Source organism: Procambarus clarkii, chromosome 94 (genome assembly GCF_040958095.1).
Source record: "Procambarus clarkii isolate CNS0578487 chromosome 94, FALCON_Pclarkii_2.0, whole genome shotgun sequence".
In the NCBI taxonomy this organism is placed as follows: domain Eukaryota; kingdom Metazoa; phylum Arthropoda; class Malacostraca; order Decapoda; family Cambaridae; genus Procambarus; species Procambarus clarkii.
Window position 1 is genome coordinate 13342615 of NC_091243.1, and position 13776 is coordinate 13356390.

Consider the following 13776-nt stretch of genomic DNA (forward strand, 5'->3'; position numbering starts at 1 on the left):
CCAGGTACTTGGGTAAAAGTCCAGGTACTTGGGTAATAGTCCAAGTACTTGGGTAATAGTCCAGGTACTTGGGTAATAGTCCAGGTACTTGGGTAATAGTCCAGGTACTTGGGTAATAGTCCAAGTACTTGGGTAATAGTCCAGGTACTTGGGTAATAGTCCAGGTACTTGGGTAATAGTCCAGGTACTTGGGTAAAAGTCCAGGTACTTGGGTAATAGTCCAAGTACTTGGGTAATAGTCCAAGTACTTGGGTAATAGTCCAAGTACTTGGGTAATAGTCCAAGTACTTGGGTAATAGTCCAAGTACTTGGTTAATAGTCCAGGTACTTGGATAATAGTCCAAGTACTTGGGTAATAGTCCAAGTACTTGGGTAATAGTCCAAGTACTTGGGTAATAGTCCAAGTACTTGGGTAATAGTCCAAGTACTTGGGTAAAAGTCCAGGTACTTGGGTAATAGTCCAGGTACTTGGGTAATAGTCCAGGTACTTGGGTAATAGTCCAGGTACTTGGGTAATAGTCCAAGTTCTTGGGTAATAGTCCAAGTTCTTGGGTAATAGTCCAGGTACTTGGGTAATAGTCCAAGTACTTGGGTAATAGTCCAAGTTCTTGGGTAATAGTCCAGGTACTTGGGTAATAGTCCAGGTACTTGGGTAATAGTCCAGGTACTTGGGTAATAGTCCAGGTACTTGGGTAATAGTCCAGGTACTTGGGTAATAGTCCAGGTACTTGGGTAATAGTCCAGGTACTTGGGTAATAGTCCAAGTACTTGGGTAATAGTCCAGGTACTTGGGTAATAGTCCAAGTACTTGGGTAATAGTCCAGGTACTTGGGTAATAGTCCAGGTACTTGGGTAATAGTCCAGGTACTTGGGTAATAGTCCAAGTACTTGGGTAATAGTCCAGGTACTTGGGTAATAGTCCAGGTACTTGGGTAAAAGTCCAAGTACTTGGGTAATAGTCCAAGTACTTGGGTAATAGTCCAAGTACTTGGGTAATAGTCCAAGTACTTGGGTAAAAGTCCAAGTACTTGGATAATAGTCCAAGTACTTGGGTAATAGTCCAAGTACTTGGGTAATAGTCCAAGTACTTGAGTACTAGTCCAAGTTCTTGGGTAATAGTCAAAGTTCTTGGGTAATAGTCCAAGTACTTGGGTAATAGTCCAAGTACTTGGGTAATAGTCCAGGTACTTGGGTAATAGTACAGGTACTTGGGTAATAGTACAGGTACTTGGGTAATAGTCCAAGTTCTTGGGTAATAGTCAAAGTTCTTGGGTAAAAGAGAAAGAAATTTTAACTTTTTACCTTTTATTGACTGCGGCAGGCGTGTTGCATAACTAAAGCCTTGTGGTATGTGTGTAGGCGAGGAAGAAGGCGAGCTACCTGGAGCTGCTGGAGAACCGGCAGGAGTTCCGACGGACGTTGGTCAAGCTGCTCAAGACAGAAGAGTGTCGGACTAAGAGCGGGCGAGACCAGCTAGAACGTCGCTACCACTACTTCATCACCCGAGGCCTCTCTATGCGCTCCAGCCCCTTCCAGAAGTCCTGGGTCTCCGCCATTCTTGGCCTCGTCCCCAAGCACCTCAGGTCAGTGTTATTTAAGGTCAGCATTATCTCAGTGACACTTTAGGTCGATGGTACCTAATGTGAGTGCCAGGTTAGATCACTTGAGTATAATGATTCTTCACAGCGACACCTCAGTTCACGGTTACCTTAGGTCAGTGCCAAGTTAAATCAATGAAAGCATAGATTATTGACATTTTATGTCAATAGCAGATTAGATAAGCAACTACTTGGTCCTTCACGTCAGCAACTGCTCTGACTATTGCTGCTGAAGGTTTGTGGCACCACGTGTCAATTGCTCTGTAGATCAGTGGCGTTCATGACATTGGCTGCTCATATCATTGGCCTCTGTGGGGTAGTAATGCCTCTTAGATAATCTGGTAAATGTTCACCCGACGCCATGAGACGTGACGTCGTGTACATTTTCTCACAGTGGGAATTTTTTAAGAATCTCTCACCACGAGTTTTTACATCCAATAACCATTGTTGATGTCATCGGGAACATTGTGCCAGCATGTGCTCACAACAATATCTTTATATCACTACAGCAGTACTGCAGCGGCGTGGTTAGCGCTCCTTTAATTTGATATGATAATTTTGTGTATGTCCAGGACTCAGATGGGTTCGTGCCAGAACCTACTACAACAGCTACAGAGGGACTACGAGCACAATATGAGGAAGGTCGCCGTCGATTTTGTCCTCGATTCCGGCAAGCCTCGTCCCCGGCAACAACTTTCCATGCAGGTATGGAGGAGTCTAGCTAGCTGGCAGTTTGTGATGAGAACGGATTCCTGCTCCACTGCCCATGACTGGTGAACGACCTCTTGTCTAAGCAGGGTCTCTGTTCGGTAAAATCAATGGGGACTTGTTCCAACAAAATTCACATATCTATCTTGTTTAGGATCAAACGTTTTTCGAACATTAAGATGAAAACAGGGTAGTGCCAGCATCTTCAAGGCTCAGGAGATTATACCTAGGAACTAGTCTTAGTATACGTAGGTCAAGAGGATAATGCATCAGACATCTATATAAGTGCAAAGTGTGTGTGGACAAAGACAGGGACACACACTCGAACATTATATCTTGGACTGCAGTAAAATTGAGCCATTTAGAGATGAATCTGGACTGAAATGGCAAAAAATATAATTGCTGAGGATAAAATACCTGAAATCCTTGCACTGTGTCCATGTTTCTCTCCAGTAGATATACGACATATGAGATTAAGAAACGAGTAGTGTATTGTGAAGACTAATAATAATAAACAGCATCTCCCCTATGACTGTAATATCTTTATTACTTAAACAATTATGTATTAGCGATAAGATCTACCATTAATGTATAATAATTTACTGTAAATATATAGCTCTTGAAATAGAGTATTCTCTGTAAATAGCTGACTTTATAATTATAAGGTGTGAAAAGATAGATGAAATTGTTAATGTAATAATCTCCGTTTAGGTCTGATAAAGGCCTTTTGTGCTCTCTAATCCTTTTTGCGCTACCATTCACAGGATAAGTATGGGGTGCACAATAAACTAGCCGCCTCCGGTGGCAAGAGTCAACATCTATATTCCACAGTTAATGATCAAATACTGAGTTTTGAAATGTAGGCAGATAGTAAACAAAATATTTTTGTATTTTCAATTTAAAATTCCTTGTTAAATGTTAGAATAAAAGCAGCAGATATTGGCTTGTGTGCTTCGTGCAGTGTAGGAGGCGTCAGCTAACATGTTGAGTTTCACAGATGGAGTCGAGCCGCCTGGCACTGGAGTCGTGGGCTCCCTCTAAGAACTCCATCAAGAAGAACCTCCACCTCCTCAACTCTTGTATGTTGCAGACATTGGAGCTTTGGTACCGCGAGTACAGGTCAGTTCCAGCTCTCTTGGGGACCACTTAGCTAGGTATTCATTCAAGTGGGTGCTCAGCCATTTGGGTCATTACTCAAGTGGGTGCTCAACCATTTGGGTCATTACTCAAGTGGGTGCTCAACCATTTGGGTCATTACTCAAGTGGGTGCTCAACCATTTGGGTCATTACTCAAGTGGGTGCTCAACCATTTGGGTCATTACTCAAGCCCCTCACGGTTGAGGGGTTGACACTGAGACATGGCTGGGGGTCCCACCCACTTGGTCTGGACGGTAGAACAACGGTCTCGCTTCATGCAGGTCGGTGTTCAATACCCGACCGTCCAAGTGGTTGGGCACCATTCCTTCCTCCCGTTCCATACCAAATCCTTATCCTGAACCCTTCCAAGTGCTATATAGTCATAACGGCTTAGTGCTTTCTCCTGATAACTATCTTGCCTTTCCTCGCTACAAGACGCTTTAGATAGGGTTTAAAAATGGGCGGAATATTGGTAGATGCAGTTTATTGCTGAGCAATGTAGAGTTTTGAGCTTGGGTAACAGTAGGATAGTTAAGACACGTCACCTGGACAATGCTGAAATCTGTGAAAAAAAGATCTAAGATTCATGATTGGTATGGATCTTAAGTACACAAAATTAATGCATAAATGTAGGGAATAAAGCAAACTAGGTCATATTACTAGGCTTCATATCTAGAAGCTCTAGCAATATAACATCTAATGTTATCCTTCATCTTTTTCTTCCCCTGTTTAGCCCGATTTAGATGCTGCAGCTCAGTTGGGTCACCATACTATAGAATGGACGTAACTTACTTGAACGTTTACGGAAAATGATGACAAATGTCACTAGTCACTAGAAGCCTTCCTTATGAAGAGAGATTAAAAAATTCAATTAACAAATGGATAAATGGGTATAACAATTTGATATATTAATAAGGTGCTAAATATGCCAACATAAAATGGAACACGAACCAATGAATGCAAACTAGGATCAGTTTAGATTTGAAAAGTGCTGAGTGAGTTTGGTTGATTATATGAGGTGCCTCACATTGGGCAACATTAAAGCCTACTGTAGTTTCCTGCGTTCTTATGTTTTTATCCTCATCAGCCACTGTTTTCTCTCCTCCTATGTAAAACCCCACAATTACCCTCCCTACATCAAACGCCTTATTCACTCTTTCTACACGAGGCGCCCTTTGATCTTCCCTACAGCGGTCTACGGTTGGTGGAGGTGGCGAAGGTCATGGAAGGCAAAGGTAGTCTGGAGCTGGAAGAGTTCATGGCTGGAGTGGCCGATCAGCTGGACGCAACCAACGACACCCTCACTCTCTGGTTCACACAAATCCAGACTATCTTCTACAAGGTGACTCAGTGTTTGTTAGCTCTCCCCCACTACCTGCGGTCTTGTCTGGGGTTTAGTAGCGGGTGAAGCTAACGTGTCCAAGCATTAGTTTTATAGCCATTGTGTGTGTGTGTGTGTGTGAGACACTTTAATTAATGTTGAGAAGAGAAGTATAAAATAGTTAATGTGTATCATAGCAGGTCCTGGCTCTCCTCTGCAGTCTGAGGCCATTACGTTGACATGCTGCTTATTGCTCGTAGGGTGTGAGACACTCCAAGTGACAAAACCTAAATTTATATCGGAAACAGAGTAACAGTTCGTTCTTTCAACCTGCTGTTAGATGATAGACTTTAAAGGGTGGGGGGTCTTTGGAATGTTTAGATCCTTTAAAACACACAGGACAACCCCCCCCCCCCCAATAAGAGAGTCAACAGGAATTAAAGGTCATACCTAGTTATGAGAGTGCCTTAGGCCTATGCCGCTGCAGCTTCATAGGTTTCTCAAGCCACAGACCTTTATCAGAGTAAGGGGTAACTGTTCTTGTTTTAGTATTCCACACCACTACGCTCCTCTCACTGGCCACCACCCACACATTACACACACAGACAAAGACAGAGACAAACACAGGTAGAGAGAGAGAGAGAGAGAGAGAGAGAGAGAGAGAGAGAGAGAGAGAGAGAGAGAGAGTGAGAGAGTGAGAGAGTGAGAGTGTGTGTGTGTGTGTGTGAGAGAGTGTGTGTGTGTGTGTGTGTGAGAGAGTGTGTGTGTGTGTGTGTGTGTGTGAGAGAGTGTGTGTGTGTGTGTGTGTGTGAGAGAGTGTGTGTGTGAGAGAGTGTGTGTGTGTGTGTGTGTGTGAGAGTGTGTGTGTGTGTGTGTGTGTGTGAGAGAGTGTGTGTGTGTGTGTGTGTGTGAGAGAGAGTGTGTGAGTGTGTGAGTGTGTGTGTGTGTGTGTGTGTGTGTGAGAGTTACATAAATAGATACACACAGAGGGAGACAGACAGAATGTGTCTGTGTGTGAGTCTGAATGCATGTATATATATATAATATAGTGCACCTTTACCTGTGACACGCACCCCATTAAACTGTGCCGAGAAAGATATGGAGAGTGTTTGTTACCACGCAGGGGTTTCAGCGAGGCCAGATGCCAGGCTTCAGTCAACCGGCACGCCTCTCTTCCTTCTGTAATGCTGCCGTCACCATCATGACTCACAACCTCCAGTACCTCTGCCTTTTATCTCTCTTCTCCGCCACCGCTTCACTCTGCGGCGCCGAACCCAACCTCCAGGACCCTGCTTCTATAGCTCTTTGGGTTAAAGAGCCTACATCAGGTCAGAAAATGCTTTCTTAAGTTTGTGGCCAGTTCATAATGAAAGTGAATTCCTTTGCTGGTATTATAGTTTTGTCAGTTATTATTAGTTATTCATATTATGATTTCCTTTATTAGGTCGCCCATCGGTGATGTCAGGGGGTGAGAGAAGCCAAGGCGATGAAGTCACAACAGATGAGGGTCTGGGCGAGTCTCTTGGCGAGGGCCCTGAAGGCACCGGCAAGGAGGTGACGGAGGCTACTACGGCTGCTACAGAAGGGCAGGAGGACGGTGAAGATGAGGACTCCATCCTCATGCAGGCGGGCTCCAGCGGCCACCCCAAGAAGCCGATGGTGATAAAGCTACACCTTCTCTTGAACGGCAAGCAGGTCATTATTCAACTGGTCCATTCATAATTGTCATTAAATAGAATATATGTAAAAGGGGTGTTGGTTTCGCTTAAAAATCTTCATATTCCAATATCGAACAATATTCGAACAATAGTTCACACAAATTATCAACAAACCAAAAATTATAAGAAATTGTCTAAAGAATGCACATAATAAGGGACACAGTGGCATGATGGTAAGACTTATTATTATTATTAACATCTTTATTGACAAAATTAATTCCAATTTTGCCTCATCTGAGGATTTTGATAGTCTTATTAAAGTGAGGATAATGCTGGTATTCACTGTCACGCAGGACAGAGGGTCATACATACGACAATAGGTCTAAACTGTAGGTTGAAGCACATATATATCATGGTTACAATCAATGTTTTAATGTATGGATATGTGAAAACAACTTTCTACTGTGATGGTAAGACTGACAGTATGATGATGGGCAGGTGGTCATCAAGCCGCCCTTCAAGGAGGTGGAGGCGTCGCTGCTCTCCCTCTACGACAAGATGGTGCAGCTAAGCATGTCTGTGCCGCGCCTTGAGACCAAGCTCTTTGCCGAGTGGGAGGGACGCCAGGGCAACATTACTGTAAGTCTTCTCCTTACTTATGCTCCTCAATCACAGGAAAATATTGATCTCAGTAATATTGCGATTTTATTGTATTTAGCGCTTGGGACGGACGGCAGGAGACTGTTGCTGTCTGGATATTTGACTCTTCACTTTTAAGAAATGCTCTAACATGTGTACATGTACGAGATGGAAAATAATTAACAATATAATGTAATAAAACTACTATCTGCTCTTTAGTTAAATATACTTGCAGGAGGTGACCTTGAAGTGCAGTTGATGTCATATGATATTGTGCTTCATCCGAGGCATAATTGGCTTCCTTCACACAACACGTCTCACTGTACACATTTATGAAAGTAGAGTTTTGCTAATAAGTCTCTTTAAATTCCAAAATTTTAGATTTCTCTATTTATAAATTTATAAACCTTGTTTTTATATATTTATTTATATACAAGAAGGTACAGTTAGTTGTAAAAGTCCATACATCGGGGTTTGCGTTTAATATTCTTATTACACGCAAACTATGGTTCTGATAGCAAATTTTTGCTGGGTGATGATGGACTTCCATGTAATTAGCAATAATTATATATAACAATATTTAAATACATACAATTATAATTTGCAGAGCGAGGAAGAAAGAATCATCCATGAACTCATAACTATTGTGCATGTCCCTGACAGCCAGTGGTGGAGGAGGAGGTGATAGGCCGCCTGAGGCAGCAAGTGCTGAAGGAGATCTGGGAGTCTAACGTGGCCCCGACCCACCACGCCACCAGGTACAACAAGTACGACTCCCTCATCAGCGGCCAGGTGAGCCCACATGACGGTAACAACCACACTACGTTATTGTTAATTTGTTGAGTTGTAGATTATGTGTTGGAGTGTATTATAGTTGTGACAGGGTCAGTTTTGCTCTTTGCTTGAACTGTAGGGAATGTGAAGGACTGTTGCGTGCCTTGACACACGTGAGTCATGCTAGACTACAAACTTCACCAGTACTTTCACCCCGGCAGGCCGAGGAGGAGGTGCAGGAGTTCATGTCAGGCGACCATCCCTTCGAGTCCTACGTGGAGAAGTTGACGGAGTTTTCTGTACTGAGAGCCGACATCCTTACTTCCTCCCAGCAGGTAATCTTCATCACACTCTTTACAGTTCTTCGCATAGTTCATGCTCTTTACATTGGGTCTTTCTTCTAGTAACCAAGGCGCTACATATCCAACACTCATCCTCAGAGCATCTGATCATCACCTTAAATCATCAACGTGCGGCTTACACTTAAGTACACCTTACCATCTTCGTAAAACAAGACACACCTGCACACTTAGATACACTCTGCCATTATAGGGACCAAGACACACCTGCACTCTTAGATACACTCTACCATTATAGGGACCAAGACACACCTGCCGCCCTCACACCACCTACTGCACCAGCCTACGTCGACTGTGTAACACTCACTTCACCTCATGCTACAAGGTGTGTGTGTAACGTAACCTCTGCTACTATGTATTAACTGTCTCTCTGCCTCTGCTACTATGTATTAACTGTCTCTCTGCCTCTGCTACTATGTATTAACTGTCTCTCTGCCTCTGTAGATATTGAAGAGCTTCAATGACACGCGTCCTTAAGTGACAACCGGCAAGCCTTATAAAACTGAAAAAAGAACCTTAGTTAAAATATAACCTCTGTTCTTGTTCCATTGTTTGAACGTGTTATGATATTTAAAGCACATTTCAGACATTGATAATTATGTAGAAAATTTTATGCACGGTAGAGTTTAGAACAGGATATAATTTCTTACATTATACCGTCGACGGTTGTGGCAGGTGGTGGAGATGGGACCGTACGAAGTACACTGCGAGGCGCTGGTGGCCTCCCTGGTGTCCAGGGTTACCAACCTCCGGCGGGAGATGCTCACCCACCTCCACCAGCAATACTGCGCCTCCGCTGATATGTACGTCTATTAGTCTCGTATTTCCTCACTCCTTCCCTTCTACTCCTTCCTCACCTTTTATCCCACTTCCCTTTTCTCCTTTACTTTCCCTTTCCCTCTCTCTGCCCTCTCCTACCTCTCTCTCTCCTACCTCTCTCTCTCTCTCTCTCTCTCTCTCTCTCTCTCTCTCTCTCTCTCTCTCTCTCTCTCTCTCTCTCTCTCTCTCTCTCTCTCTCTCTCTCTCTCTCTCTCTCTCTCTCTCAGTATGACAAACACATTTAGTAATAATTTAGTGGTGTTGCCTGAGTGTTAAGATGTCATAAGTGGCGGTGTTTCAGGCTGTGTGGAGAACTGAAGGAGATCACGGAACGCGCCCTCAGCACCCCAGGCGACACCCTCCAGCTCATGGAGCACAAGGCCTATATGGAGGACGTCATGGAGAACCAGCTGCACAAGCTGGAGACCAGAGTCTGGCGTCTCCACACCCAGCTGCAGGTCAAATCAATTTATCTTTTTATCGTGAAATGTTAATTAAAATCTATATAACCAAAAAGTTTAATTTGCACAATACTGATGTAATCAATTAAGCTGCCACTATGAGTACGCGTGTGTGTGTGTGTGTGTGTGTGTGTGTGTGTGTGTGTGTGTGTGTGTGTGTGTGTGTGTGTGTGAATCTATTTTTAAGGGAGAGTTCATCGTGTGGCCATGAGTTTTATCGTTAAATTGCTGTTACAGAGAATCGGAAACACACATTGCCCTGTTATTCATTCACTGGAAGCTGTAGATGGACTGGGACTCCAGTGCCTCATGCACTATGTTTCTCGGATTCGACTGTACTTATTGTTTCTTCCCTAGGACATTTTGTCCAGGTCCTGCTTGTACTAGTCTTTTTGCCCTCTCGAGTCTACAATAATTGTATCTCATATTTGTCTATGTTGTGATCAGGTCGCCTCAGCTTTTCTATTTTTGTCTAGTCTGTTTTCGTACCCCAGTTCTCATAATTATGATAACCAGTCTTGCAGCGAATCTTTATATTTTAATCTATATATTGTTTACCCAAGAGTGGATTCGACACCGGCGCCGCGCACTCTATAATAGTATTGACCTCACTCGGTGTATAATATTCTGAATAATTCCTTATTTACATTCTTGTTCAGGCTGTTTTTAGTCAGCCAGCTTGGCTCTGGCTACCGGTGCTATCCTGTTTACATGCAGCCTTAGTGATATCCTTTTTGTGTGCGTTGAGCGTGTGTAGATATTGTAAGCGAGAATTCTCCATCCTGCTCGACAGTTCCTGGCGGAGAACATGTCGTTGAGCTCTGAGGAGTGTAACGACGCCGTCCAGCCCCTCGCCTGGTTCATCCGCCTCCCGGAGGTGTTCCGGGTCCACCTCCAGATCATCACGGAGAAGAGGGCTGAGTACGAGGCCAACCTCAGGGTACGAAACTCACCCTCCTGGCCTCTAAATGTGTATATTCGTCAATATATCTCAGCAAGATGTATTCAATTCAACTTTATGGCTCTATGTAAAATGTTAATGGGAATTAAATATACCATCATCACTGAATGCTTACTCTGTCTACTACTTTTGATTTCCACTGGCTGTTATTAAACACTTAGATTTTATAAGTATCAATGCAACTAATAAATTAGCACAGAACAGTGTTTTTCGTTTTCATACATTATATATATTTTCAATTTTATTAGCTTATTTATATATTTCATTTATGGCTACCCAGGAGAGGCGTGAGAAATTCCAGGAGGAGTTGGCAGAATATGCAGTGCAGCTGGAAGATTTCCAGACCCTGGGAGACCACAATGAAATCCATGAATATTTACGGCGAGCAAAGTCCCTCCATTCCCGCCTCGACCATGCTGCAAACTATATCGAACAGATCAACAAGGAGGAGGAAGCTCTCTCCTGGAACACCACTCACTACCCACTGAGAAAACAGGTAAGGAGCTCCAGGATCACCGCTTACCACCCACTGAGAAAACAGGTAAAGACCTTCTAGAACACCACTCACAACATAGAGATGTTTTAGGTAAGAGAATTAGGGAATACACTACCTACTCATGCATCAGGTGTGGGGTTTTTACAAGCGCATAAACATGTGTGTGCTAGTGTGGTTGCAGGCCTTAGTGTTGCTCAGGAAACATGAGTAGTCACTCCACACCAATCATATGACAGATAATTCAACCTTGTTTAACTACATTGATTTGCATATTGAAATGTGTGTTGTTGGAAAGAGCAAAATATGAACTAAGTCATTAAATTATATTTTGTAGATAATGTGTTTTTAATTGAAAGCTGAGAAATGTTGATAATGCAACAATGTATTATAAACAATTGACTCACTGCCGCACTGGCGGCGCCATCTTGGGCCCGCCGCCCCAGATAGGCTGGGAGCCTAGGACCACCAATTTCAAGAAGCACTTAAATTTACGAGGAAATTTATTTCACTGCTCAAAAATATATAGTTCACTGAACAGTGAAATTACTGCTAGTTAGGTGAAATTGTGATTGGTTGAAAAATACTTGAATATTTAAAATGTAGATCTTTTGTTATTGCATATTACCCTGAATTATTAAACCTGGACCCCCCTACAGGTGTCGGATAAACTGGCGCCATTCCTGAAGCTGTACGAGGTGGGTGTGGAGTGGTCGGATCGCCTGGAGGAGTGGCTGCACTCTCCCGTGGGCACTCACGACCCTGACGTAATATCCCAGGAGGTGGCAGCCACCTGGCGCACCGTATATAAGCTCGAGAAAGGATTCGGTGATCTGCCCGCCGCCAAGAACGTAGTCATCGCGGTAATGCTTCATATATACTTCTGGTAAACCTTTGTAATATCAACCAGTGAACTATAATTGCATCAAATCTTGGTTTATCATTATCTGGTATCAACTTTTGGTTTAACGAAACCTTCACCTTATGGTCCAGGTTCGACAGCGAATAGAAACGTTCCGAGAGAACCTCCCGTTGGTGCAGACGCTGGGTAACCCGGGCCTGAAGGAGAGGCACTGGGAGAAGATCTCAGAGGTGGTGGGGTATCCCCTCAGGTGAGGCACTGGGAGAAGATCTCAGAGGTGGTGGGGTATCCCCTCAGGTGAGGCGCTGGGAGAAGATCTCTGAGGTGATGGGGTATCCCCTCAGGTGAGGCGCTGGGAGATGATCTCAGAGGTGATGGGGTATCCCCTCAGGTGAGGCGCTGGGAGAAGATCTCAGAGGTGGTGGGGTATCCCCTCAGGTGAGGCGCTGGCAGATGATCTCAGAGGTGGTGGGGTATCCCCTCAGGTGAGGCGCTGGGAGATGATCTCAGAGGTGGTGGGGTATCCCCTCAGGTGAGGCGCTGGGAGATGATCTCAGAGGTGGTGGGGTATCCCCTCAGGCGAGGCGCTGGGAGATGATCTCAGAGGTGATGGGGTATCCCCTCAGGTGAGGCGCTGGGAGATGATCTCAGAGGTGGTGGGGTATCCCCTCAGGTGAGGCGCTGGGAGATGATCTCAGAGGTGGTGGGGTATCCCCTCAGGTGAGGCGCTGGGAGATCTCAGAGGTGGTGGGGTATCCCCTCAGGTGAGGCGCTGGGAGATGATCTCAGAGGTGGTGGGGTATCCCCTCAGGTGAGGCGCTGGGAGAAGATCTCAGAGGTGGTGGGGTATCCCCTCAGGTGAGGCGCTGGGAGATCTCAGAGGTGGTGGGGTATCCCCTCAGGCGAGGCGCTGGGAGAAGATCTCAGAGGTGGTCTGGTATCCCCTCAGATGAGGCGCTGGGAGAAGATCTCAGAGGTGGTGGGGTATCGTCTATGCTTCAAACATCATTCTGTTGTGAAATATTTTTTTCAAAGATACAATGATTATGAGACCAGGATTGTAGACAATGTGAGTCAAAGGCGTTCATCATAATATGTGTCTCAAGTACTTATGATGTCCACCAACCCCGTCCTCAGGCAGCCTGTCCTCGCCAACCCGTCCTCGACTCAAGTCCATTACATCCAGTGGTCGACCCCACAGACGCATTCATAAATTTCTACATGATGTTCACTCAAACCGGGAATTTTCTCAAATATAAATTATTATAATAGCATGTTGTGCATATATAGGCATAGGTTAGGTTAGGTGTTTAAGTTCTGTTGGCGATTATTTGTATTTGTAGTACGTGGGTGAAGCATTTACAGCGTTGTGGTTCGAACAAAAGTCGTCAGTGAAGCACTTGTTCCGGAAATGTTCGAACATCAGCAGTCGAGTCGAGGACGGGTTCCAGCCCGTCCTCCAAACAGACCCAAAAGTGATTCCGTGCACCTACCAAACCTCCTGTTTATGAATGAAAAAGGGGTTACACACGACTCGCAACAGATTTCGTTCGAACACTTCCGGAACAAGTGCTTCACTGAGAAATTTTGTTCGAACCACAACGCTATAAATGCTTCACCCACGTACTACAAATACAAATAATCGCCAACAGAACCTAAACACCTAACCTAACCTATGCCCATATATGCATAATATGCTACTATATTATAATATTTATTTATATTTGAGAAAATTCTCGGTTTGAGTGAACAGCATGTAAAAATTTATGAATGTGTCTGTGGGGTCGACCGCTGGATGTAATGGACTTGAGTCGAGGACGGGTTGCGGGCTGACAGCACCATGTTCAAAGCTATGACTCGAAACATACTTCGTTCGTCATGAGTTTGTATCTTAAACACTTCCTAACTCACAGTAACAACAACAACACTACCAAGACCTAACTATGCATAAACCTACAATGTATAATATTATTGATTTATCTTTGA

The 13776-nt window shown here is 44.2% G+C and overlaps 1 protein-coding gene across 7 annotated transcripts in view; it reads left to right on the forward strand.

Moving 5' to 3' along the window:
• Dhc36C (Dynein heavy chain at 36C) overlaps positions 1-13776 on the forward strand; it is a 73843-nt gene that overhangs the window by 2242 nt on the left and 57825 nt on the right. For all 7 annotated transcript variants that reach the window (XR_011226115.1, XM_069319687.1, XM_069319690.1 and 4 more), the window contains exons 4-18: positions 1360-1583; positions 2171-2303; positions 3304-3425; positions 4635-4785; positions 5888-6092; positions 6209-6459; positions 6921-7061; positions 7725-7853; positions 8057-8170; positions 8870-8997; positions 9315-9471; positions 10268-10414; positions 10716-10931; positions 11588-11791; positions 11922-12040. Coding sequence is in view for 6 of the 7 variants with exons in the window: in XM_069319687.1 (XP_069175788.1) it covers positions 1360-1583; positions 2171-2303; positions 3304-3425; positions 4635-4785; positions 5888-6092; positions 6209-6459; positions 6921-7061; positions 7725-7853; positions 8057-8170; positions 8870-8997; positions 9315-9471; positions 10268-10414; positions 10716-10931; positions 11588-11791; positions 11922-12040 (2441 nt within the window). In the remaining variant the exon portion in view is untranslated. The remainder of the gene's footprint in view (positions 1-1359; positions 1584-2170; positions 2304-3303; positions 3426-4634; positions 4786-5887; positions 6093-6208; positions 6460-6920; positions 7062-7724; positions 7854-8056; positions 8171-8869; positions 8998-9314; positions 9472-10267; positions 10415-10715; positions 10932-11587; positions 11792-11921; positions 12041-13776) is intronic.